The sequence below is a fragment of the Tursiops truncatus genome, chromosome 10 (assembly GCF_011762595.2).
Source record: "Tursiops truncatus isolate mTurTru1 chromosome 10, mTurTru1.mat.Y, whole genome shotgun sequence".
NCBI lineage: Eukaryota > Metazoa > Chordata > Mammalia > Artiodactyla > Delphinidae > Tursiops > Tursiops truncatus.
Genome location: NC_047043.1, coordinates 61,364,970 through 61,390,927, shown reverse-complemented (window position 1 = coordinate 61,390,927; position 25,958 = coordinate 61,364,970). Strand labels below are relative to the sequence as shown.

The 25,958-nt window shown below is 44.1% G+C and overlaps 1 protein-coding gene across 3 annotated transcripts in view; it reads left to right on the top strand.

Annotated features, from left to right (window-relative positions):
* SLC6A20 (solute carrier family 6 member 20) overlaps nucleotides 1-25,958 on the top strand; it is a 92,299-nt gene that overhangs the window by 23,304 nt on the left and 43,037 nt on the right. Inside the window, exon 1 of one of the 3 annotated variants that reach the window (XM_073811090.1) lies at nucleotides 1,227-25,685. The exons of 1 other annotated variant lie outside the window; for it this stretch is intronic. In XM_073811090.1, coding sequence (XP_073667191.1) covers nucleotides 25,565-25,685 — 121 coding nt within the window. In that variant the 5' untranslated portion in view covers nucleotides 1,227-25,564. Of the gene's footprint in view, nucleotides 1-1,226; nucleotides 25,686-25,958 lie in introns of those variants that run through there. One more of the 3 variants, XM_033864720.2, reaches the window with a different exon arrangement.

Here is a 25,958-nt window from a genome sequence, read left to right as displayed (position 1 = left end):
GGTCAGGCTCCCAGTAGTCGGAACCACCTGCCTTCTGTCACTTTAATTTTATATTTTCTGCTTCCTTCTACCCTACATTCTTTTTTTTTAATCGAAGTATAGTCGATTTACAATATTATGTTGGTTTCAGGTATACAGCATAGTGATTCAGTATTTTTGCAGATTATACTCAGTTATAAGTTATTACAAGATAATGGCTATAATTCCCTGTGCTATACCGTATATCCTTGTTGCTTACCTATTTTATACATAGTAGTTTGTTAATCCCATACCCCTAATTTGTTCCTCCCCCTTTCCTCTTCCCTTTGGTAACCACAAGTTTGTTTTCTTTATCTGTGAGTCTGTTACTGTTTTGAGTACACATTCATTTGTATTATTTTTTAGATTCCACATATAAGTGATAGCGTACAGTATTTGTCTTTCTCTGTCTTATTTTAGTAAACATAATATTCTCTAGGTCCATCCATGTTGCTGCAAATGGCAGGATTTCATTCTTTTTTATGGCTAATATTTTATTGTGTGTGTGTGTATATATATATATATATACACACACACACATATACACACCGCATCTTCTTTATCCATTTGTCTGGTTTTCTTTAATTTTTATTAAATACTGGAGTATAGTTGATTAACAATGTTGTGTTAGTTTCAGGTGTACAGCAAAGTGATTCAGTTATATATATACATGTAGCTCTTCTTTTTCAAATCCTTTTCCCATTTAGGTTATTACAGAATATTGAGCAGAGTTCCCTGTGCTATACAGTAGGTCCTTGTTGGTTATCTATTTTACTTTTTTTTAATATTTATTTATTTTGACTGTGCCGGGTCTTCGTTGCAGCACACAGGATCTTTAGTTGCAGCATGCAGACTTCTTAGTTGTGGCATGCGGACTTAGTTGCAGCATGTGGACTCTTAGTTGCGGCATGTGAACTCTTAGTTGTGGCATGCATGAGGGATCTAGTTCCACGACCACGAATCAGACCCAGGCCCTGCATTGGGAGCGTGGAGTCTTACCCACTGGACCACCAGGGAAGTCCCTGGTTATCTATTTTAAATATAGCAGTGTGTATACGTCAATCCCAACCTCCCAATCTACCCACCCCCCCCATCCTTCCCCCACCTTGGTAACCATAAGTTCGTTCTCTAAGTCTGTGAGTCTGTTTCTGTATTATAAATAAGTCATTTGTATCATTTCTTTTAGATTCTGCATATAAGTGGTATCATATGATACTTGTCTTTCTCTATCTGACTTACTTCACTTAGTATGATAATCTCCACGTCCATCCATGTTGCTGCAAATGGCATTATTTCATTCTTTTTTATGCCTGAGTAGTATGTACCACATCTTCTTTATCCATTCATCTGTCGATGTACATTTAGGTTGCTTCCATGTCTTGGCTATTGTAAACAGTGCTGCAATGAACATTGGGGTGCATGTATCCTTTCGAACCATGGTTTTCTCTGGATATATCCCCAGGAGTGGGATTGCCAGATCATATGGTAGCTTTTTGGGTTTTTTTTAGTTTTTTTAAGGAACCTCCATACTGTTCTCCATAGTGGCTGTACCAGTTTACATTCCCATCAACAGTGTAGGAGGGTTCCCTTTTCTCCATACCCTCTCCAGCATTTATTGTTTGTATACTTTTTGTTGATGGCCATTCTGACTGGTATGAGGTAATATCTCATTGCAGTTTTGATTTGCATTTCTCTAATAATTAATGATGTCGAGCATCTTTTCATGTGCCTCTTGGCCATCTGTATGTCTTCTTTGGAGAAATGTCTATTTAGGTCTTCTGTCCATTTTTTGATTGGGTTGTTTGTTTTTTTAATATTGAGCCACATGAGCTGTTTGTAAATTTTGGAGATTAATTCCTTTTCAGTCACATCGTTAGCAGATATTTTCTCCCATTCTGTGGGTTGTCTTTTTTGTTTGTTTATGGTTTCCTCCATTCATCTGTGATGGGAACTTGGGTTGCTTCCATGTCTTAGCTATTGTAAATAGTGCTGCTGTGAACATTGGGCTGCACGTATCTTTTTGAATTAGTGTTTCGTTTTTTCCAGATATATACCCAGGAGTGGAATTACTAGACCATATGGTAGTTCTATTTTTAGCTTTTGTGGGTTTTTTTTTAAGATTTTTATTTATTTTTTATTTATTTATTTTATTTTATTTATTTTTTGGCTGCTTTGGGTCTTCGTTGCTGCACGCGGGCTTTCTCTAGTTGCAGCAAGCAGGGGCTACTCTTTGTTGCGGTGTGCAGGCTTCTCATTGCAGTGGCTTCTCTTGTTGCAGAGCACAGGCTCTAGGCGCGCGGGCTTCAGTAGTTGTGGCTCGCAAGCTCTAGAGCACAGGCTCAGTAGTTCTGGCACACGGGCTTAGTTGCTCCGTGGCATGTGGGCTCTCCCCGGACCAGGGATCAAACCCGTGTCACCTACATGTGGATTCTCAACCACTGCGCCAGCAGGGAAGTCCCTATTTGTAGCTTTTTGAGGAGCCTCTATACTGTTTTCCACAGTGGCTGTGCCAGTGTACATTCCTACCACTATGCATTCTTGCCAAATGTTTTTGGACTCTAATGTAACATCTTTAGACCTGCTCCAGGGTCCACAGTGGGTATTTCCCTTAGATAATTATTACATTATTCTAAACAAATAAACCACCTTATTTTTAACCACCTTTTTGAGATAAAGTTTACAATAACATACACCTATTTTAAGGTACAGTTTGATGAGTTTTGGCAGTATGTTAGAAGAAGAATGTGCTGTGGTAACGTAATAATAATGGAGTAGAATTAGGAGGATTAAGAGTGTCGGAGGGGGACTTTCCAGGTGGTCCAGTGGTTAAGAATCTGTGCTTCCACTGCAGGGGGCATGGGTTCGAACCCTGGTCGGGAAGCTAAGATCCTGCATGCCACGTGGTGCAGCCAAAAAAAACAAAGAGTGCCAGAGGGATGCTGGATGCAAGATCAGTGGGCGGGTCAGAGTAGGCCTCACTGAGGAGACACTGAGCCAAGGCTGTGAGGGGTCAGCCCTGGGGGATGAGCACCCCAAACCAAGGGAACACCAGGGGAAAGGCCTTGGGTGGGAGCAGCCCTTGCGTGTTGAAAGGCAGCGAGGAGCTACATGCCTGAATCATGTCAGCAAGAGCAGCAGGGCAGGATCATGCTGGCCTGGGGGACTGCTGGAGAGATTCAAGGTTTTACTCTGAAAGAAACATTGTGGTTGTGAGCCTTGGAATGATAAAATCTGATGACATTTAAAAGGACCAGTCTGGGTATATTAAGAATAGACTGGGCTTCCCTGGTGGCGCAGTGGTTGAGAGTCCGCCTGCTGATGCAGGGGACACGGGTTCGTGCCCTGGCCAGGAAGATCCCACATTCCGCTGAGTGGCTGGGCCCGTGAGCCATGGCCGCTGAGCCTGCGCGTCCAGAGCCTGTGCTCCGCAACGGGGGAGGCCACAACAGTGAGAGGCCCGCGTACCGCAAAAAAAAAAAAAAAAAAAAGAATAGACTGTCCTTGGGCAAGATTGGGAGCAGGAGCAGGAGCACTTTAGGATTCATCTGGGTGAGAACCAATGACTTAGACCAAGGTAGGAGCAGCAGAGGTGGTAAGGGTGTGATTGAGTCTGGACTTTCTTTTAAATTGAACTAAAACTTACATAAAAGTGCACAGTGCAAAGAATTTTCACAAAGTAAACACTTCGTGTAGGACCAGGATGAAGAATCGCTTATTATCTGCCCCCTGGGACTTCCCTGGTGGCGCAGTGGTTAAGAATCCGCCCGCACCACCTGCCAGTGCAGGGGTACAGGTTTCAGCCCTGGTCCAGGAAGATCGCACATGCCACTTAGCAACTAAGCCCGTGCACCACAACTACTGAGCCCACGTGCCACAAGTACTGAAGCCTGCGTGCCTAGAGCCTGTGCTCCAGAACAGGAGAAGCCACCGGAATAAGAAGCCTGTGCACTGCAACGAAGAGTAGCCCCTGCTTGCTGCAACTAGAGAAAAGCCTATGTGCAGCAACAAAGACCCAACAGAGCCAAAAATAAAATAAATAAAATATTTTTTTTAATTAAAAAAAAAAAAAGAATCCCCCTGCCAATGCAGGGGACATGGGTTTGATCCCTGGTCTGGGAAGATCCCACATGCAGCGGAGCAGCTAAGCCCATGCACCACAAATAGTGAGCCCACACACCACAACTACTGAAACCCATGCGCCCTAGAGCCTGCACATCGCAATCATTGAGCCCATGCACCGCAACTCCTAAAGCCCATGCACCTAGAGCCCGTGCTCTGCAACAAGAGAAGCCACTGCAGTGAGAAGCCTGCACACCACAATGAAGCGTAGCCCCCGCTCGCTGCAACCAGAGAAATACCACTCATAGCAACGAAGTCACAATGCAGCCAAAAATAAATAAACAAGTTAATTAATTAAATTAAAAATTTTTTTAAATAAATTGAAGTAAAACTTACATAAAAGTGCATAGACTCCTTCTTGCGAGAGCACCGGAATCACAACTAACTGCTTAACAGTCATCGACAGAAAGACACTGGAACTTACCAAAATAGACACCCCACATCGAAAGACAAAGGAGAATCCACAATGAGATGGTAGGAGGGACGCAATAACAATAAAATCAAATCCCATAACTGCTGGTGGGTGACTCACAAACTGGAGAACACTTATACCACAGAAGTCCACCCACTGGAGTGAAGGTTCTGAGCCCCCAGTCAGGCTTCCCAACCTGGGGGGTCTGACAACAGGAGGAGGAATTCCTAGAGAATCAGACTTTGAAGGTTAGCGGGATTTGATTGCAGGACTTCGACAGGACTGGGGGAAACAGAGACTCCACTCTTAGAAGGCACACACAAAGTAGTGTGCACATCGGGGCCCAAGGGAAGGAGCAGTTCCCATAGGAGACTGAACCAGACCTACCTGCTAGTGTTGGAGGGTCTCCTGCAGAGGAGGGGGGTGGCTGTGGCTCACTGTGAGGACAAGGACACTGGCAGCAGAAGTTCTAGGAAATACTCCTTGGTGTGAGCCCTCCCAGAGTCTTCCATTAGCCCCACCAAAGAGCTGGGTAGGCTCCATTGTTGGTTCACCTCAGGCCAAACAACCAACAAGGAGGGAACCCGTCTCCACACATCAGCAGACAAGTGGATTAAAATTTTACTGAGCTCTACCCACCAGAGCAACAGCCAGCTCTACCCACCAACAGTCCCTCCCATCAGAAACTTGCACAAGCCTCCAGCCACCAGAGGGCAGACAGCAGAAGCAAGAATAACTACAATCCTGCAGCAGGTGGAACAAAAACCATGTTCGTAAAAAGATAGACAAAATGAAAAGGCAGAGGGCTATGTACCAGATGAAGGAACAAGATAAAACCCCAGAAAAACAACTAAATGAAGTAGAGATAGGAAACCTTCCAGAAAAAGAATTCAGAATAATGATAGTGAAGATGATCCAGGACTTAGGAAAAGAATGGATGCAAAGATCGAAAAGATACAAGAAATGTTTAACAAACACATAAAATAATTAAAGAACAAACACCTAGAAGAATTAAAGAACAAACAAACAGAGATGAACAACACAATAACTGTAATGAAAAATATGCCAGAAGGAATCGATAGCAGAATAATTGAAGCAGAAGAACGGATAACTGACCTGGGAGACAGAATGGTGGAATTCACTGCTGCGGAACAGAATAAATAAAAAAGAATGAGAAGAAATGAAGACAGCCTAAGAGACCTCTGGGACAGCATTAACTGCAACAACATTTGCTTTATAGGTGTCCCAGAAGGAGCAGAGAGAGAGAAAGGACCCGAGAAAATATTTGAAGAGATTATAGTCAAGCACTTCCCTAACATGGGAAAGGAAATAGCCACCCAAGTCCAGGAAGTGCAGAGAGTCCCATCCAGGAGAAACCCAAGGAGAAACACATTGAGACACATAGTAATCAAATTGACAAAAATTAAAGACAAAGAAAAATTATTGAAAGCAGCAAGGGAAAAATGACAAATAACATACAAGGGAACTCCTATAAGGTTAACAGCTGATTTCTCAGCAGAAACTCTACAAGCCAGAAGGGAGTGGCACGATATATTTAAAGTGATGAAAGAGAAGCACCTGCAACAAAGATTACTCTATGCGGCAAGAATCTCATTCAGATTCGACGGAGAAATCAAAAGCTTTACAGACAAGCAAAAGGTAAGACAATTCAGCACAACCAAACCAGCTCTACAACAAATGCTAAAGGAACTTCTTCTAAGTGGGAAACACAAGAGAAGAAAACGACCTACAAAAACAAACCCATAACAATGAAGAAAATGGTGATAGGAAATTACATATCGATATTTACCTTAAACGTGAATGGATTAAATGCTCCAACCAAAAGACACAGGCTTGCTGAATGGATACAAAAACAAGACCCATATATATGCTGTCTGTAAGAGACCCATTTCAGACCTAGGGACACATACAGACGGAAAGTGAGGGGTTGGAAAAAGATATTCCATGCAAATGGAAATCAAAAGAAAGCTGGAATAGCTATACTCAGATCAGATAAAATAGACTTTCAAATAAAGAATGTTACAGGAGACAAGGAAGGACACTACATAATGATCAAGGGATCAATCCAAGAAGATATAACAATTATAAATATACATGCACCCAACATAGGAGCACCTCGATACATAAGGCAACTGCTAACAATGATAAAAGAGGAAATCGACAGTAACACAATAATAGTGGGGGACTTTAACGCCTCACTTACACCAATGGACAGATCATCCAAACAGAAAATTAATAAGGAAACACAAGCTTTAAATGACACAATATACCAGATAGATTTAATTGATATTTATAGGACATTCCATCCGAAAACAGCAGATTACACTTTCTTCTCAAGTGCACACGGAACATTCTCCAGGATAGATCACATCTTGGGTCACAAATCAAGCCTCAGTAAATTTAAGGAAATTGAAATCATATCAAGCATCTTTTCTGACCACAACGCCATGAGATTAGAAATCAATTGCAGGAAGAAAAAAAAAACAGAAACACATGGAGGCTAAATAATACGTTACTAAATAAACAAGAGATCACTGAAGAAATCAAAGAGGAAACCAAAAAATACCTAGAGACAAATTACAACAAAAACACAGTGACCCAAAACCTGTGGGATGCAGCAAAAGCAGTCCTAAGAGGGAAGTTTATAGCTATACAAGCCTACCTCAAGAAACAAGAAAAATCTCAAATAAACAATCTAACCTTACACCTAAAGGAACTAGAGAAAGAAGAACAAACAAAACCCAAAGTTAGTAGAAGGAAAGAAATCATAAAGATCAGAGCAGAAATAAATGAAATAGAAACAAAGAAAACAATAGCGAAGATCAATAAAACTAAAAGCTGGTTCTTTGAGAAGATAAACAAAATTGATAAACCATTAGCCAGACTCATCAAGAAGAAGAGGGACAGGACTCAAATCAATAAAATTAGAAATGAAAAAGGAGAAGTTACAACAGACGTTGCAGAAGTACAAAGCATCCTAAGAGACTACTACAAGCAACTCTATGCCAAAAAATGGACAACCTGGAGGAAATGGACAAATTCTTAGAAACAATTTGTCCCTCAGGTCTGAACCAGGAGAGATAGAAAATATGAACACACCAATCACAAGTAATGAAATTGAAACTGTGATTAAAAATCTTCCAACAAACAAAAGTCCAGGACCAGATGGCTTCACAGGTGAATTCTGTCAAACATTTAGAGAAGAGCTAACACCCGTCCTTATCAAACTCTTAGCAAAAATTGCCGAAGAAGGAACACTCCCAAACTCATTCTATGAGGCCGCCATCACCCTGATACCAAAACCAGACAAAGGTACTACAAAAAAGAAAATTACAGACCAATATCACTGATGAATATAGATGCAAAAACTCCTCAACAAAATACTAGCAAGCAGAATCCAACAACACATTAAAAGGATCATGCACCATGATCAAGTGGGATTTATTCCAGGGATGCAAGGATTTTTCAGTATATGCAAATGAATCAATGTGATACACCATATTAACAAACTGAAGAATAAAAACCATATGATCATCTCAATAGATGCAGAAAAAGCTTTTGAAAAATTCAACACCCATTTAGGATAAAAACTCTCCAGAAAATGGGCATAGAGGGAACCTATCTCAACATAATAAGGGCCATATATGACACACCCACAGCAAACATTCTTAGCGGTGAAAAACTGAAAGCATTTCCTCTAAGATCAGGGACAAGACAAGGATGTCCTTTCTCACCACTGTTATTCAACAGAGTTTTGGAAGTCCTGGTCATGGCAATCAGAGAAGAAAAAGAAATAAAAGGAATCCGAATAGAAAAAGAAGAAGTAAAACTGTCATTGTTTGCAGATGACATGATGCTATACATAGCGAATCCTAAAGTTGCTACCAGAAAACTACTAGAGCAAATCAATGAATTTGGTAAAGTTGCAGGATACACAATTAATGCACAGAAATCTCTTGCATTCCTATACACTAATGATGAAAAATGTGAAAGAGAAATTAAGGAAACACTCCATTTACCATTGCAACAAAAAGAATAATATACCTAGGAATAAACCTACCAAGGGAGACAAAAGACCGGTATGCAGAAAATGATAAGACACTGATGAAAGAAATTAAAGATGATATAAACAGATGGAGAGATATACCATGTTCTTGGATTGAAAGAATCAACATTGTGAAAATAACTGTACTACCCAAAGCAATCTACAGATTCAATGCAATCCCTATCAAATTACCAATGGCATTTTTTACAGAAGTAGAACAAAAAATCTTAAAATTTGTGTGGAGACACAAAAGACCCCAAATAGCCAGAGCAGTCTTGAGGGAAAACAACAGAGCTGGAGGAATCAGACTCCCTGACTTCAGACTATACTACAAAGCTACAGTAATCAAGACAATATGGTACTGTCACAAAAACAGAAATATAGATCAATGGAACAGGATAGAAAGCCCAGAGATAAACCCATGCACATATGGTCAACTAACCTATGACAAAGGAGGCTAGGATATACAATGGAGAAAAGACAGTCTCTTCAATAAGTGGTGCTGGGAAAACTGGACAGCTACAGGTAAAAGAATGAAGCTAGAACACTCCCTAACACCATACACCAAAATAAACTCAAAATGGATTAGAGACCTAAATGTAAGACTGAACACTATAAAACTCTTAGAGGAAAACATAGGAAGAACACTCTTTGACATAAATTACAGCAAGATCTTTTTTGATCCACCTCCTAGAGTAATGGAAATAAAAACAAAAATAAAGAAATGGGACCTAATGAAACTTAAAACCTTTTGCAAAGAAAAGGAAACTACAAACAAGACAAAAAAACAACCCTCAAAATGGGAGAAAATATTGGCAAATGAATCAATGGACAAAATATTAATCTCCAAAATATATAAACAGCTCATGCAGCTCAATATTGAAAAAACAAAGAACCCAATCAAAAAATGGGCAGAAGACCTAAATAGACATTTCTCCAAAGAAGACATACAAATGGCCAAGAAGCCCATGAAAAGCTGCTCAACATCACTAATTATTAGAGAAATGCAAATCAAAACTACAATGAGGCATCACCTCACACCAGTTAGAATGGGCATCATTAGAAAATCTCCAAACAGCAGATGCTGGAGAGGGTGTGGAGAAATGGGAACCCTCTTGCACTGTTGGTGGGAATGTAAATTGATACAGCCACTATGGAGAACAGTATGGAGATTCCTTAAAAAACTAAAAATAGAATTACCATATGACTCCGCTATCCCACTACTGGGCATATACCCAGAGAAAACCATAATTCAAAAAGTCACATGCACGCCAATGTTCATTGTAGTACTGTTTACAATAGACAGGTCATGGAAGCAACCTAAATGCCCATTGAGAGACAAATGGATAAAGAAGATGTGGTACATATATACAATGGAATGTTACTCAGCCATGAAAAGGAACGAAATTGGGTCATTTGTAGAGACGTGGATGGACCTAGAGACTGTCATACAGAGTGAAATAAGTCAGAAAGAGCAAAACAAATACCGTATATTAACACATCTATGTGGAAAAAATGGTACAGATGAACCGGTTTGCAGGGCAGAAATAGAGACACAGATGTAGAGAACACACGTATGGACACCAAGATGGGAAAGCGGGGGCGGGGCGAGTGGGGCTTGTTGAGTTGAATTGGGAGATTGGGATTGACATGTATACACTAATATGTATAAAATGGATAACTAATAAGAACCTGCTGTATTAAAAAATAAAATAAATTCCAAAAAATGCACAAATCATTAAGTGCATAGTGCATAGAATTTTCACAATGTAAACACTTCGTTTAGGAGCAGGGTGAAGAATCACTTATTATCTGCCCCCCCAGGACTTCCCTGGTGGCACAGTGGTTAAGAATCTGCCTGTCAATGCAGGGGACATGGGTTTGATTCCTGGTCTGGGAAGATCCCACATGCCGCGGAGCAACTCAGCCCATGCGCCACAACTACTGAGCCTGTGCTCTAGAGCCCACGCACCACAACTACTGCAGCCCCCATGCTGCAACTACTGAAGCCCGCACGCCTAGAGCCCCTGCTCCGCAACAAGAGAAGCCACTGCAATTAGAAGCCCACACACCGCAACAGAGTAGCCCCCACTCGCCGCAACTAGAGAAAGCCTGCACGTAGCAGTGAAGACCCAACACAGCCAGAAGTTTAAAAAAAAAAATAGTACTTCTGTCTGCCCCCCAGAGGTTTCCTGTGCTCCCCCTTCTGGTACCATCTCCCTGCAGAGGTAACCATTTTCCTGAGTTCTAGCACTTGAGACTCATCTTGGCTGGTTTCCAACTTTATATACGTGGAATCATACAGTATATAGTGTGTCCAACTTCTTTCAATTCTGTTTGTGAGATTCATCTATGTTATTGTATGTTGCAATTGTTTGTTCATCCTCATTGCTGTATAGTGTTCCCTCAGTGAATAGTCCGTAATTTACATATCCATTCTACTGTTGCTGGACACTGGGGGTTGTTCCACTTCTGGGCTAGTACAGAGAATACAGAGAATGCTGCCATAACATTTGGGGTGGATCTTCTCGTGGAGATACATACATCTAGGAGTGCCGTTGCCCGATAGCAGCATGTATAAATACTCAGGTACTGCCCCAGAGTTTTCCAGTTTGACAGCTTATACTCCTACTAGCAGTGTAGGAGAGTTTGATTCCAGATGTATAGTTTGAAGGTAAACGAAAAGGACAGCAGCTCAGATTGGAAGTGAGGATTAGAGAGGAATCAAGAATGACTCCAAAGGTCTCCGTCTGAGCAACTGAAAGGTTAGACTTGGTATCAGGGATGAGGAGCAGGTCTTGGGAATCGAAAATTGGAAATTCACTTTTAGACAAGTTTGAGATGCCTCCCTCCCCAGACCTCCAAATGGGGATTTGGGGAGGTGGTAGACATACAAGTCTAAACATCTGAGGTGTGGTCTGGGCTGAAGATACAACGTTGGGAGTTATAAATGAATAAGTGGCTTTTAAACCACAATAAAGAAAGATACAGGGCTTCCCTGGTGGCGCAGTGGTTGAGAGTCCGCCTGCCGATGCAGGGGACGCGGGTTCGTGCCCCGGTCCGGGAAGATCCCACATGCCGCGGAGCGGCTGGGCCCGTGAGCCATGGCCGCTGAGCCTGCGCGTCCAGAGCCTGTGCTCCGCAACGGGAGAGGCCACAGCAGTGAGAGGACCACGTACCGAAAAAAAAAAAAAAGAAAGATACAGAGGTGAGTGTAGGTGAGAAGCCCAATATCACAGATCATGGAGAGAGGAAGAATCAGCAGAGGAGACTGAGCAGTGAATCCAGGAGACAGTGCTGTCCTGGAAGCAAGCTAGGAAAGGTGCCCCAGGAGAAAGGAGTGAGCACCTGGGTCAGAAACAGCTGAGCGGGCAAGGGAAGGAGTCCTGAGAATGGACCGCTCGATTTAGCCACGTCTGGGATCGTTGGTGACCTTGACAAGACAGTTAACTGTAAGAAACAATGGGAGGAGAGAGACTGAGACAAAGTAGGTATAGACATCTCTTGATGAGGTTTGCTATAAGATAGAGTAGAAAGAAACAGGACAGAAGCCAGAAGGGAAAGTGGGGTCAAGCAAAGGGATTTTTTTCTTGAGATGGAGAAGCAGCAGTGTGTTTTCTTGTATTCCTTCCTACTAGAATGTATGCCTGGGGTCTGGGTTGTCTTGTTTACTGCTGCATCCCCAGTACCTAGAACAGGGCCCTGCACATAGGGACAATCAATAATTACCTCTAAATAAACTAATGAATCAGACCTGATAAATGAGAAACTCACATTATATGCTAAATAGTGATAAGGGCCAAGGAGATAGAGTGAAGCAGGAAAGAGGGTATAACAGCCTGGGGGTGGCAGTTGCTATTCTAGCTGAGCTTATCACTAAGGCCTCATGAGAAGGTCTGAGCAAAAATATGAGGAAGTAAGGAAATTGGTCATGTCGTATCTGGGAGAATAACATTCAGGCAGAGAAAAGAGCCAGTGCAAAGGCCCCAAGGCAGGACCAATCTGGTACTGTGCCTGGGGTAGTTTGAACAAGGCAAAGTAGTAGGAGAGGAGGGCATAGAAACAGTGAGGGGGTCAGGCCATACAGAGCTTTGTAGGTTACTGCAGGGACTTTGTCTTTTGTGATGAGTGAGATGGGGAGGCCACCTGTGGGTTTGAGCGGAGGAGTGACCTGATTTGATTTATATTTGATAAAACTCAACATCCATACTGAGTAGTGATGTGTGGAATGCTTACGCTTTGATCTTAGAAACACAGTAAAGTCCCCTGCTCTTCCCACTTCTATTCAACGTTGTGCTGGAGCTTCAAACCAAAGCATGAGTCCAGGGGAAAAAAACGTCATTATCTATAGATGGCAGGATTGTGAACATAAAAAATACACAACAATCTGCAGGTAAATTATTCAAATAAAAAGAGAATCTAACACTGCTAGAGATAAAAAGAGTCACTCTATAAGATAAAAGTTTTATTTCTCCAGGAAGATACAACAATTTAAAGTTTGATTGCCTAACAGCTTCAAAATCTATAAAGTAAAAATGGATGCAATTAAAAGGAGAACTAGACAAATCCACAATCATAGTGGAAGATACTAACACCCTTCTCTCAGTGATTGACAGAGCAAGCAGAGAAAAAAAAAATCAGAATATGAAGATAGGAACCATACCAAAGCAAATTTGGCCTAACAGACAAGTAAAGCACTGCCCTCAAACTGCTGCATCCACTCTCTCTTTAACCACGTAGAGAATATTTGTAAAGATTGGCCACACTATACCTTGTGAGGCAAGTCTCAACAAAGTTCAGTAGACTGAATCGGGACTTGCCTGGTGGCACAGTGATTAAGAATCCACCTGCAAATGCAGGGGACACGGATTTGATCCCTGGTCCGGGAAGATCCCCCATGCCGCGGAGCAACTAAGCCCGTGAGTCACAACTACTGAAGCCGGCGCACCTAGAGCCCGTGCTCCGCAACAAGAGAAGCCACTGCAATGAGAAGCCCATGCACCGCAATGAGGAGTAGCCCCCACTCGCCGCAACTAGAGAAAGCCTGCGCGCAGCAATGAAGACCCAACACAGCCAAAAAAAAAAAAAAAAATAGACTGAATTACACAGTGTTCTACTGAAAATTCCCATGTGCTATAATCATAAAATTGACTGTCTACAGCAATGAAAATACACAAGTGACAGCTACATACAACATGGATGTGTCCCACAGACAGGATGTTAAACAACAGAAGTAAAACAGCAAAATACATTAGGATTCCATTTCCATAAAGTTCAAAACCAGGCAAAACCAAGCTACATTTTGTAGGGTATGTGGATAGATAGTAAAATCATAAAGAAAAGCTAAGAAACAGAATAGTGGTAATCTCTGGGCAGGTGGGGCGTTGGAGAACTGCACAGAGGAGGGGTGGAAAGTGCTCTTGAGCAGTAGACATTATTTCTTCATTTATGTGGTGGCTACATGGGCACTAACAATTATTTGCTACATTACACACGTGAATGTACTTTCCTATAGGTATCCTATATAGTCGGAATTTTAAAGTACTGAATAAATGAAAACAAAACATGACAGACCGTGATAAAATGTAATTCTGGGTAGGTTGTATGTTGGGAAATGGAAAACAGAAAGTCAGAAATTTGGGAAATATGTCACTCCCTGTGATACAGCAGGGAATCCATGTAGCAAAATCCCTCCCCAAGGGCCTTGAACTATATCCAGGCAATGTGGCACCTTGGTAAGCAGGGAAAAGATTTCAAGCTCCTCAAGTTCAGGAGGAGAAATTTTTGTTTGCATATACAACAAAATTATCTTTAAGATCTTTTTTCTGTTGACTCAGTGTATTTTAGAGAAGAAATTTGAAAGGTGGAAAATGCCACGCGACTTCTAAACGAACACTCACTTGGCATCCTGCATCTGTGCTTTAAATCTGCATAGAGGATCCTGCCGTGAAACCAGGTTGAAGAACCAGCATGCTCCTGAAACTTCAACCTTCCTACAGATCCCCTGGGGGTCTTGCTAAAACATAGGTTCTGACTTAGGAGGCCTGGAGAGGGGCCCAAGAGTCTGCATTTCTCACAGGCTCCCCAGTGGTGCCCATTCTGGGCCAGAGACCACATTTTGCATATCGACAGGTGAAAGAAATCCAGTGTAATTTGAGCTATTGAGCTTGTGAAACGAAGCATGTGCGTTTTCTGGCAGAGTGAGATTCATAGGGCTTCTCCTGTTATGAAATGAGAGAACAGGCACAAAACAGCACAGCAGGACACAGTGAAACTCCTTTGGGGGTCACTAATTGAGACAGCGTGGCCCCAGGCGTACTCTGACCCTTGAAAATATTTTCACAGGGCTCTGTTTTTCTCCACCAGATTATGCCTTCTAGTTGGTCTTGATTGCTTGTTCCCAGCAAAAATATTTGAGGTGAAGAAATAAATGTAGCCAACACCAACACAAAGTACGGAATGGTTCACCGCTGCTCTCAGGCCGGTGTTTTCATAGTATGTGGCTGGATCTTACTAACGCAGGTGATCAGCTGAGTGGTCGTGGTGAGAAGCCACAATGTTTTCCAAATAAGCTTGTTTCTGCATCTGTTCCCTCTGACCTGAAAAATGCCGGTTTGTTCCATTTGGGCCTTTCTAAACAATGCCTACTTGGTGCTCTTTACCCGAATGAGTTCCTTCAGACAACAGAAGGATCCGTTTACAGAAAAGCCTTTCAGGTTGCTTTCTTGAAACAGCTGTCCTTTGGAAGTGGGCATGTGGACAAAAGGACACAGCATATTAAATTTATTATTTTCTTTAACCTTACTCTGAGTCTCACAAAGCCCTGAGTTTTTACCAGTAAGTAATAGTAAAGTATACACATTCAAACAGTTATGCTATCGCTTCCCTGGTGGCGCAGTGGTTGAGAGTCCGCCTGTTGATGCAGGGGACACGGGTTCGTGTCCCGGTCCGGGAGGATCCCACATGCCACGGAGCGGCTGGGCCCGTGAGCCATGGCCACTGAGCCTGCGCGTCCGGAACCTGTGCTCCGCAACGGGAGAGGCCACAACAGTGAGAGGCCCGCGTACCGCAAAAAAAAAAAAAAACCATTTATGCTATGATTTCCCTATCATTTTAGGTTAAGTCTTCTTTGCTTTCAAGCCTTAGACTTCTCATTTTCTTTTCTCTCATTTTTAAATCTGCCATCAAAGTAATCTGTGTCCCATTAGTTTTTTCATATCTCACAGCAGAAGCAGCCCTAGAAACAGAGCCACAGCCTGCAGCTGCCACCCCAGTCCCAGCTCTGTGCGGTCACCGGACTTCAGTCCTAGCCAGTGATTCTTCGCCATCCTAGGGGCATTCTGCCTCACTTAGATGTGCCAGATAGTCTAAATTTAGTGGAGAAGGTCAGTATTGTCTCTCATTTTGTGAACGTAAATCGCAAGCTCAGGTTACATACTCATTTTTTTCCCAAAGTCTGTCAGTAACAAATACAATTAATTGCCTAAGTGCATTTACAGTGCTATAGTATGTATCACACATGCCATATAAAGACTAAATTGAACATGTTCTCTGCAAGTTATAAGGAGGAAGAAACGGTGTTAAATGGCCCCCAATGAAACAATCAGGCAAATCCTGAATGTAGGACATTCTGCAATTTAAACAATTAGCCTGGTCTCTTCAGAAAGTCAATTATCATGAAATTTAAAAGGTAGGAAAACTGTCCTAAAAGCAACTCTATTCATAACAACCAAATGCAATATATGAACACTGATTAGATCCTGGAGAGCTATAAAAAGCATTTGGCATCAGCTCCCTGAAATGTTCACTTTGCATACCATCACAGAGTCTAAAGTTATTCACCTCTGTAGAACATTTGAATTCTTATCACTCTTCTAAATTATATGCTATTCTACTTGTCCAGGACCTAAGTTCTACCTTTCTATTTTTTTCAAAATCCCCAAAATGAAACAGTCCTCTGCAGTGAGACCTGTGTCATGGATTCAGCGCTCACCGTGATGTTCTGGAGCCTCATCCTGATGCATCTTGAGATTGATAGAGAGATTTTTTTTTTTTAAATCCTGCATAAGATTGACTGGACTGCATGAATCCATAGTGGAAAATGCTCAGCTCCTAGTACTTTAAGTATGGCTCTGTCTCAGTTTCTTTCTCTTTTCATTCTAGAATTCTAGGTAAGCGTTTATTGCCCTGCATAGCTTGTCTATATATCTTAACTTCTTTTCATATTTTTTACCTATTTATCTCTCTGTGCAGTGTTCCAGAAAATTTCTTATGACATATCTTTGAGTTCATCAAATCTCTCCTCAACTGTGTCTAATCCACTTTTAAACCCATTCATTGGGTTTCTAATTTCAGTTATTTTTCCTTTCTAAAAGTTCCATTTGGCTCTTATTCTAATAATCTATCATTTTCCATTCCTTGTTCTCTACTCTTTATTTTCTGCTTTACCGACAATGGAGAGAGGAGTGCAGAAATCTCCATCATGATAGCAGATACGTCAGTTTCTCCTTGTAGTCTATCACTCTTTGCTTCCTGGTTTTTGAAGCTATTTTACTAATTGTATTCAACTTTCAGAATGTTACATCTTTCTAGTGATAGATGTTCTTTCTATCACTAATAACACTCTTTGGTTTAAAGTCTATTTTGTCTGATGTAATACAGCTCCTCTTAGCTTTCTTTTGGATAACGTTATCCTGCTATATCCTTTTCATCATTTTACTGTAAATATTTCTGTGATCTTGTTTGATTTTTCTCTTGTAAATGGCATGTAAGTGTATGTGTGAATTTTTTTATTCTGGTCTTATAGTCTCTTTCACCTGGTCCATTTAATCCATTTATATTTATTGTAATTAATGATACATTTAGACTAGGTACAATAAAACTACCATACTCAATATTGATGATGTTAAAGACATCCTCACCAATTAAACCAACAAGCCTACACTAACTTTAATACCAGATATTAATTCAATATTGAATATTTCCCAGATCATGTGAACCTGAAATTCATTCTGATCAGTTTCCTTTATATTTCCAAGAATTTATATAAGCACTTAAATTTCCTTTAAACCAGTTAAATAGAGCTGATTTACAAATTAATTTTGATAATACCACCTGGAGGTAAAGACATCATATCTATAATATACACAGACATACATACATCCACGTGGACACAGATATCTCATAGTTTTCCTGCTTGAATTAAAAGGCCTCTTCCCCCACCCCCTTTTTTTTTTCAGTCTTAGGAATAGGAGAGGGTCAGATAAGATGAGTTCCTGAGAGCCCTGGTAGAACATTTACATCTCAAAGGCACCCAGAGAAAAAAATAAGTTCCTCGTAGAAAACCAGCATCTTCTAACTGCATATGCAAAAACCAGTTTTGGAATGTCAAAAGAGCCCATTTTGGCCATTTTCATGGTGGTTTCCTTCAGTTCTCAAATAGCCAGTTCAGTCTAAACAAACCACAGTAATAGACAGTAATACATATCGTTCACTCACCTTCACACTTCCAGGTGAACTTACCTGCTCTGAATCAGACTCAAGACCAAATTTAAACTATCAGTTTCTAGGACTGTCTAGACCACATTCAAGTTACCAGGACCCTCTAAATGGTCAAAACCAGGGCCCTCTAACAAGGGTCAATACCAGGAATGTCTCTGAGAATGATTAATCCTTTCACTTTCTTCCTCTCCTACAGGTAGAGTTTCCTCCAAAACCAGGACCCCTTAATGAGGGTCAAAACCAGGGAGAGAAAACAGGATTTGGACATAATGTACCAAGACACTCATGCACACACCCAAGATAAAAGCCAAACCAATTCCAAAAGGCTTACATTGATAGAATATCATAAAAGCCTATACATGAACAATTTCATCCCATTTTCCTTCCCTTTTACAAAACAGTTCTAATTGAAAGATGGTGTTATAATCTAAAGCACCATTGAGGGGCCATTGTTCTCCAGATCCCAGGGAGTACTGAGGCCAAGCAGTATTACAATAAAATATCATTTTTTCCTTCATGGGAGCATAGCTGAAGATCTCCCAGTTTTGCAAAATACACCCTAGGGTGTTGTGGTCTGAATGCAGGTTGGAAAAGAATTTCCAGACATAAGGCAGAATGTAAAGAAGATAGGATTTATTAGAGGGAAGGGTTGCTGCCAGAACAGCGGGCAGACTTCCTAGTAGTCTGGGAGAGTCAAGACTGAACATGTGCTATTGATCAGTTTTTATAGCCAGAAAACAAAGGAATGGTCCAAGTGAAAATTTCGTTTGCTGATTGGTCGAGGCACATATACCTTCCTTCTATAGGGTGGGAGTAGGACAGGGCAGATGCCTTTCCTTATTTGGGTCAGGTCCCGTTACCCAGGTGGGTGTCACCCAGGTGGGCTCAGGAATTTCATAACCATCGCAACATGGTGGGGAGGGTGATTAAGAGTCTGGTAGGGGGTGTGATGCTGACACTTTTTCAGGCAGGGTTGTCCTTTGTCCTTGAAGCACCATTGTCCTTGGAGCACCACATATGGGACTACAAGGTGGAATAGAGTTATGGTTTCCCATTATTCTTTCACACGGCTGGTATTACTAGAAACAGGCAGATCAGTATCTGATGGCCTCTCAGGGTTGCAGTTCCCTAGCACAAGAATGGAAGGTTTCCTACTTGCCATTCCAGGTGGGGGCGCAGGCAAGCCTTGGTCTAACGGGGAGTTTCCCAATTACCACTCAGGTGGTGCCTGATGGCCAAGGAACTCCTCAACCCAGAATGGAAAATCCAATTAAAGCAGTACTCCACCCAAAACCAGACGATCAAGTCCTATGCCTTTCCCTCCCAAAAAAGGGAAATTCCAATCAAGGCAACCCAGTAGGGAAGAATATCCTGATGTCCCACACAAGGTTCTGGCACTTGCCAGAGGTGTCTAAGAGACCAGGACCAGAGCCTTGTTTCCTTCACCGTAGAACCAAAAGCACCATGGGTCAGCAATGCCTGGTCAGCAGCAAGTTCTAGGGTTTGCCCCTGAGACGAAGGTGCTCAGGCAGCTGCTGGACAGAATCTGAGTGTCACCACCAGCCAGGGGACAATGTGCCATGGGCAAGATGCCCACTTGGGACAGCTGTCATTTCATGGTTGCCAAAACTTTAACTGAACTGAACTTGGGTCTGCTCACCTGCTGCACAACAAACCCAATCTACTGACACCAGGTTGTGGTGAAGGAAAGTACAGCATTTATTTGCAGAGCACCAAGCAAGGAGAACAGGCAGCTCATGCTCAAAAGACCCTAACTCTCCGATGGCTTTCAGGGAAGGGTTTCTAAAGGCAGTGTTTGGGGTGAGGGCTGCAGGGTGCAAGACTTTCTTCTGATTGGTTGGTGTTGAGGTAACAGGTTGGTGTTTCAGGAATCTTAATTATCAACCCTCCCTCTGGTCCCAGTCTGGGGTCTTGGAGTCAGCATGTAGTCCTCCACCTGGGCGGGTGTCTTAGTTTCTGCATAAAAACTCAAAGATATGCGTCAGACTGTTATGTGTGTCTCTTGAGGGGAAACTAAGACTGTTTTATCACTGAACTAATTGGTTTTCCTACGGAACCATTTGCTTTCTCTTTGTTTCTGCATGCCCTCACTTCCCTAATTAGTAACTGCTTAAGTCTGCTCTTTGGAACTCAGGGAAGGCCTGGGAGACTAAAGCCTTTTTCTACAAACAAGAAACGGGGACACAGAGGAACTTCTGTACCCAGGAAGGCTTCAGAGGGTCCTGCTCAGTTTCACTGTCTCCTCAGCACCACACACACATACACACACACACACACACACACACAGGCATGTATGCACCCACATATGTACACATGCAGGCACACACAAATACATGCACATACATATGTGCACACACTCAGCCCCGGAGCAGGGGCTCCCCCAGGCTCTTGGGAGGGCCCTCATCTTCACCACCTGAGCTAGACCAGTCCCCACAGCAGCTTCAGTGTTCTTCTGCAGAACCTCCTCCTGGCGGCTTCCACACGCCTATTTGCACTGTGTGTGTCTCTGTGCTCCCCATGGGAGAGTGAGCAGGTGCCTTGGAGAGCAGGGAAGGGAGGGCCATGTTCAGAGGTTTTACCTCAAGTCCCCAAGCTGGCTCCTGGCACACAGTAGTAGGTGGGCAATAAAGACTTGAAATGCCTGAAGAAACCTTCTGCAGCATGGACGTCTCGGGGTCTTGGATGCTATGGAATTTATACTGAAGTGCTCAGATTCTGCAGCAGGCTTCTCCTTTATCAGCTAACTTCAGTGAGACTCAACCATGCGCCTGGCACTAGGGAAAAAAGGATAACTTAGACATGATACCAGCCACAGCCCAGAGGGGACATGTATCTTACACTTTTCCTGACAAGGCAGCACTGAAAGTGTTAGAAGCCAGATGTACACCCAGGCTTGAGGGCAGGGGAGAGGGAGTGATATATTCTGGCTGGGGATAGAGGTGCTGGGGCTTCTTAAATAGGGTAATATTCCATCTGGGTCAAGAAGAATGGACAGGCTTTTCCTGGGTGAAGAAGGGAGAAGGTGTTCCTGGCTGAGGGAACTGCCCAGAAGTATAAAAATGCACAGCATTTTCCGGGAGGTGAAAAGTCTAGCTTCTCCTGGAACCTAGGTAAGCAAGGATCAAATTCCTCAGGGCCCAATTTTTTAAAATTCCTAGAGCCTTCCAGACCAGGCTGAGGAGTTTGGACTTTATCTTGTGGGGAACTGGGAGCCACTGAAAGGGGATTAAGTAACAGCAGGATCACTAGGGTGAGCACGTACTGAAAGCTGTGTGGCGATAGCTGGTGGGTGAGAAACTGGAACGCTGGCGCGGGGCCATGACCCACACCCACACAGCCGAGTCGGGGCCATCCCCACTTTCTCCACCCTCTTCCCTAAATTAGATGACTCGGGCAGGCTGGCCTATCCTTCAGGGAGTGTGTCCTGCGTGACGTGGCACAGTGAGACTAGACAGGCTGGTCCGCGGGAAGATTTCTTCCTCACTGCTAGTGTAGGCCCCCGGGGAGCACTTGGGGTGGGGCTTAGCTAAGCCGAAAACCCTGCTGCCCTTGGGCCCCTGACCACTGAGAGCTGAACTCGCTCCCCTCGCCCCTGCCACACAGAAGTTGCTTCCCCAGCCCTGGGTCCCTGTAGAGTGCTGGGCCAGCACCTACAGGCTGGTGAGTGCCACCTGGTACATTTTCAGGAATTTTGTGACTTGATTGCTAAACACAGCCTTTTTTTTTTTTTTAAGAATTCTTTTCTTTTTCGTGTTTTTTTAAAAAATTTATTTTATTTTTGGCTGCATTGTGTTTTCGTTGCTGTGCGCAGGCTTTCTCTAGTTGCGGCGAGCGGGGGCCTACTCTTCGTTGGGGTGTGCGGGCATCTCACTACAGTGGCTTCTCGTTGCGGAGCATGAGCTCCAGGCGCATGGGCTTCAGTAATTGCAGCACGAGAGCTCAGTAGTTGTGGCTCGTGGGCTCTAGAGCACAGGCTCAGTAGTTATGGCGCACGGTCTTAGTTGCTCCGCGGCATGTGGGATCTTCCCAGACCAGGGCCCGAACCCGCATCCCCTGCATTGGCAGGCGGATTCTTAACCACTGTGCCACCAGGGAAGTCCCGTAAACACAGCCATTATTAAAAATTAAGTTATATGAACTAACAAATTATTTAAAACAGAGGTAGTCAATACTCAAAGCCCACCACTTCCTAATTATTTTCTACACTATTAGCTCTGTTCTTGAGGTTATCTGTATCATTGCATATGTGTGGTGGACGTTCTGTTTAACGGTGAGCTACTGCACTTCTCTCCCAACTCCATGTTCAGTGACACCATGTTGGTAGCTTGGAATCGGCTGTGGTGGGAATATTTACACCATAGAAATTGGTAAACCTACATATCAGAGCTCCTGCCGCAGAGAGCCAGTTGTTAGCCATCTGCCAGCCCACCACCACTAACGTCCACCCCCCTGCTTTGCTGGCTCCCTGGGCAAGCACACCCACCCAGGCCTGTTCTGTCCTCTCCTAGCAGCCACAGCAGCACAATGGGTCTTGTCAGGTTAGAGTTTTGTCAGATGGGGTTCAGGAAAGTGTAGGGATGTTACCAGGAGGCCTGAGGTGTTACTTAGTCCTGTTACAGGGATGCCTCCTTGTGCTACCCACAGCCCTATCCAGGGCCTCACAGCATGAACAGGCTCCCAGGGAGTCTGCCAGTGTGACTGGACAGAGGTGCTGGCCTGATCCCTGGGGGAGGGAATCGAAGAGGGGCCTTGCTTATGTCAAACCAACAAACACGAAGCCACCTCCTCTTCCAGGTAACAGGCTGGGCATCTCTCCAAGGTGCCCAGTGTCTGAAATGCGGCCACATAGCCAGGTACTGTCTAGGGAAAAGTCATTTATGAGAACAAGAACATGCCAGGCGGATGGCTAGAGGCAGCAACATGCCTTCTTTACTATTCGACAGCATTAAAAGGCAGCCCTCTCTGTGGGTCTCTGAGACTTATTTTGCCACAAATTTTAATTATCAGGAATATCATCATGACCTTGGAGTTGGTAAGGGAGGGATCTCTTAAAATGACATTAAAAAAAAAAAACTAAAGGAGAAGACTAAGGTGAAAGATTGGTAAATTGGGACTTTATTAAAATTAAGAACGTCTGTTCATCAAAAGACACCACTGATAAAATAAAAAGGCAACTCACAGACTGAGAGAAGAAATCTGTAATACATAAAACTGACAAAGGACCCATATTCAGAATATATAAAGAACTATACAGACAAGCCATTTAAAAGCCGGCAAAAGACTCGAACAGGCACTCCATGAAAGAGGATATGCAAATGACCCAATCCGCCTATGGAAAGGTATGCAGCCTTATTAGCATTAGGGAAATTAAGATTAATAGCCACAGCGAACTATCACTACACACCCACAAGACCGGGTGGAACTTTGAAAACAATGACAAGCGTTGGTGAGGATGCACAGCAACTGAAACCCTCGGGAGCGTAACCTGGTACTACCTCTCTGGAAACAGTTTGGCAATGTCTACTAAAGGTGCACACATACCTACCTGATGGCCCGGAGTTCCCAGCAATGAGTGGATTCATGCACCTAAGGACACGTACTAGAATGTTCAGTAACGCTTTATTCATCACAGTCCCAAACTGGAGACAACACAAACGTCCCTCAGCCATGAACTCGAGTATGTTCACACCTCAGAACCCTAGGGGGCAGGGATAAAGGACATCATACACGGCACACCAGAATGTGAGTAAATCCCACTGAAGAAGCCAGGCAGCAAAGAGCACATACTGCATGAGTTCAGTTTTGTAGAGGTCAGAGCAGCTGAAACTGACCTCTGGGATAGAAACCAGGATAGTGGGTTCCTCTGGGGAGGAGGTGAGGGGTAAACAAAAACACTGCCTAGAATTCGAAGTCTCAAAATCAAAATCGTCTCCCCTGCTGCACTGAGAACTTTTTCTCCTTTGCTTGTTGGAGGTAGGAAGGTCGAGGACAGGTGGTATGTCTGAGGAGCCCCTATCTTCCTCAGCACACCCCGCTTTCTCCTGTGCCGCTAGCCAGGCAGGAACTCCTGGGACAGTCCAACCAGGGGTTGAGCCACAGTGGTGATTTCATTTTGGCATCAACTAAGATTCCCACTGGCACCTCTGCTTTTCATCTCCTTTTAATTTTACTTATTTATCAAGTATTTTCTTAGCTCTTACTCTGTACCAGGTGCACTGTTCAAAGTATGTCATTAGTGTGTTATTCATTCAGCCTGTAGTAATGACTTCTTTGTTGAGCACTTAGTATGTGCCCGATAGTAAGCTAAATTCTCAATTAATTCTCACATGAACTCATGGAAGGGGAAAATATTTGTTCCCATTATAGATAAGGAAACAGAGGCTCAGAGAGGTTAAATGACTTGTACAAGGTCACACAGCCAAGTTGGTGGCAGAACTGAGATTCAAAGCCAGATCCTGCTTCACTCCCAAATCACCTGACTTAGTCGTTTCTAGCGACCTCCTTAAACCAAATCACCTGAGAGGCTGGTAGAACTATGAGGTTTCTTAGCCCCCACCTGCTCGAGCCTAGTGAACCAGAATCTCTGGCCCCAGGAGTAGAATCTCCCACAGTGGTTGTTCGAAACCTGATTCCTGGCCCCATCCTGCACTACAGAGCCAGACTCCCGGCCCTGCACACAGTAGGCACACACAACCTGTCTGTGAATGGAAGGAGATGGCTGCCTGGATCACCTCTCTTCCGCTGGGGGGGGGGGGGGAGTCCCTTGCTTCCTTCTGGTCTCTGGGTAAGTGTAAGTCCCCTCCTCTGGGAAGCCCTCCTTGACCACCCCAGCCTACCCCCCCGCCCCCAGAACTGCTAACCCCTTTGCCTTAGTTGCCTTCCTTGCCTCTCTCTGTCTTAAATATGGACTAGGGTAAACCATATGGAATTATCCTTTCTGTAGGTCAAAACTAGTTGAAAATGGGCTATTTCATCCAGTTCATTTAAGCAGTTCCCTTTACCAGAATGTTAGCTCCGGGAGGGCTGGGGATGTTTGTGGTGTTCACAGCCCTGTCCCCAGACAAAGCCTGGCACACAGTAGGCACTCTGTAAATGCTGGGTAGGTGCTCGAGGGAACCTGACCACTCCCAGGAGCTCCACAGCCGACGCACCAGACCCCACGTCGAGCTGGAGGGGCCCGGGCGCCATCCCGTACGGCGCAATCTCGGGTGCCTTCCCGGCCGCGGCGGCCCGGCGGCGGGGTGGGGCTCGCCGTCATCCATTTACCAGCCTCGCCCCTCCGACGCGAGCGCCGTTAATGAGATTAGCAATTAAAAAGCGGGCGAGCCGCCGCTGAAGAGGCGCGGGGCCATCCCCAGGCCGAGCCGGGCGGGACGGCGCTCCTGGCGGCCGCGCACCGAGCGCGCCGCGCGCCGAGCTCCGGGGCCATGGACGAAGCGCGGCCGCTGTGGGCCACCCCGCTGCAGTTCGTGTTCGCCTGCATCTCGTACGCCGTGGGCCTGGGCAACGTGTGGCGCTTCCCCTACCTGTGCCAGATGTACGGCGGAGGTGAGTGCCGGCGCCCGGGCTGCGCAGTCCCCTCAAGACCCCGCGGGGTCGCCTTCTGTGCCTAGTGGCCTGGGGGTGCGCGCTGGGGTTAGCCCCATATTGCGTGCCAGTAAACTGAGGCTCAGAGAACGAAGTGATTTGCCTAGAGTCACAGAGGCGGGAATCGGACCTAGGACATCTCAGTCCACAGCTGAAGCTGTTATCCAGAGCGCCTTCTCGAGCCCTCTGCAGCCCCGACCCCATCCCCGGGGCGGCCAAGCCCCCCAGCACGCC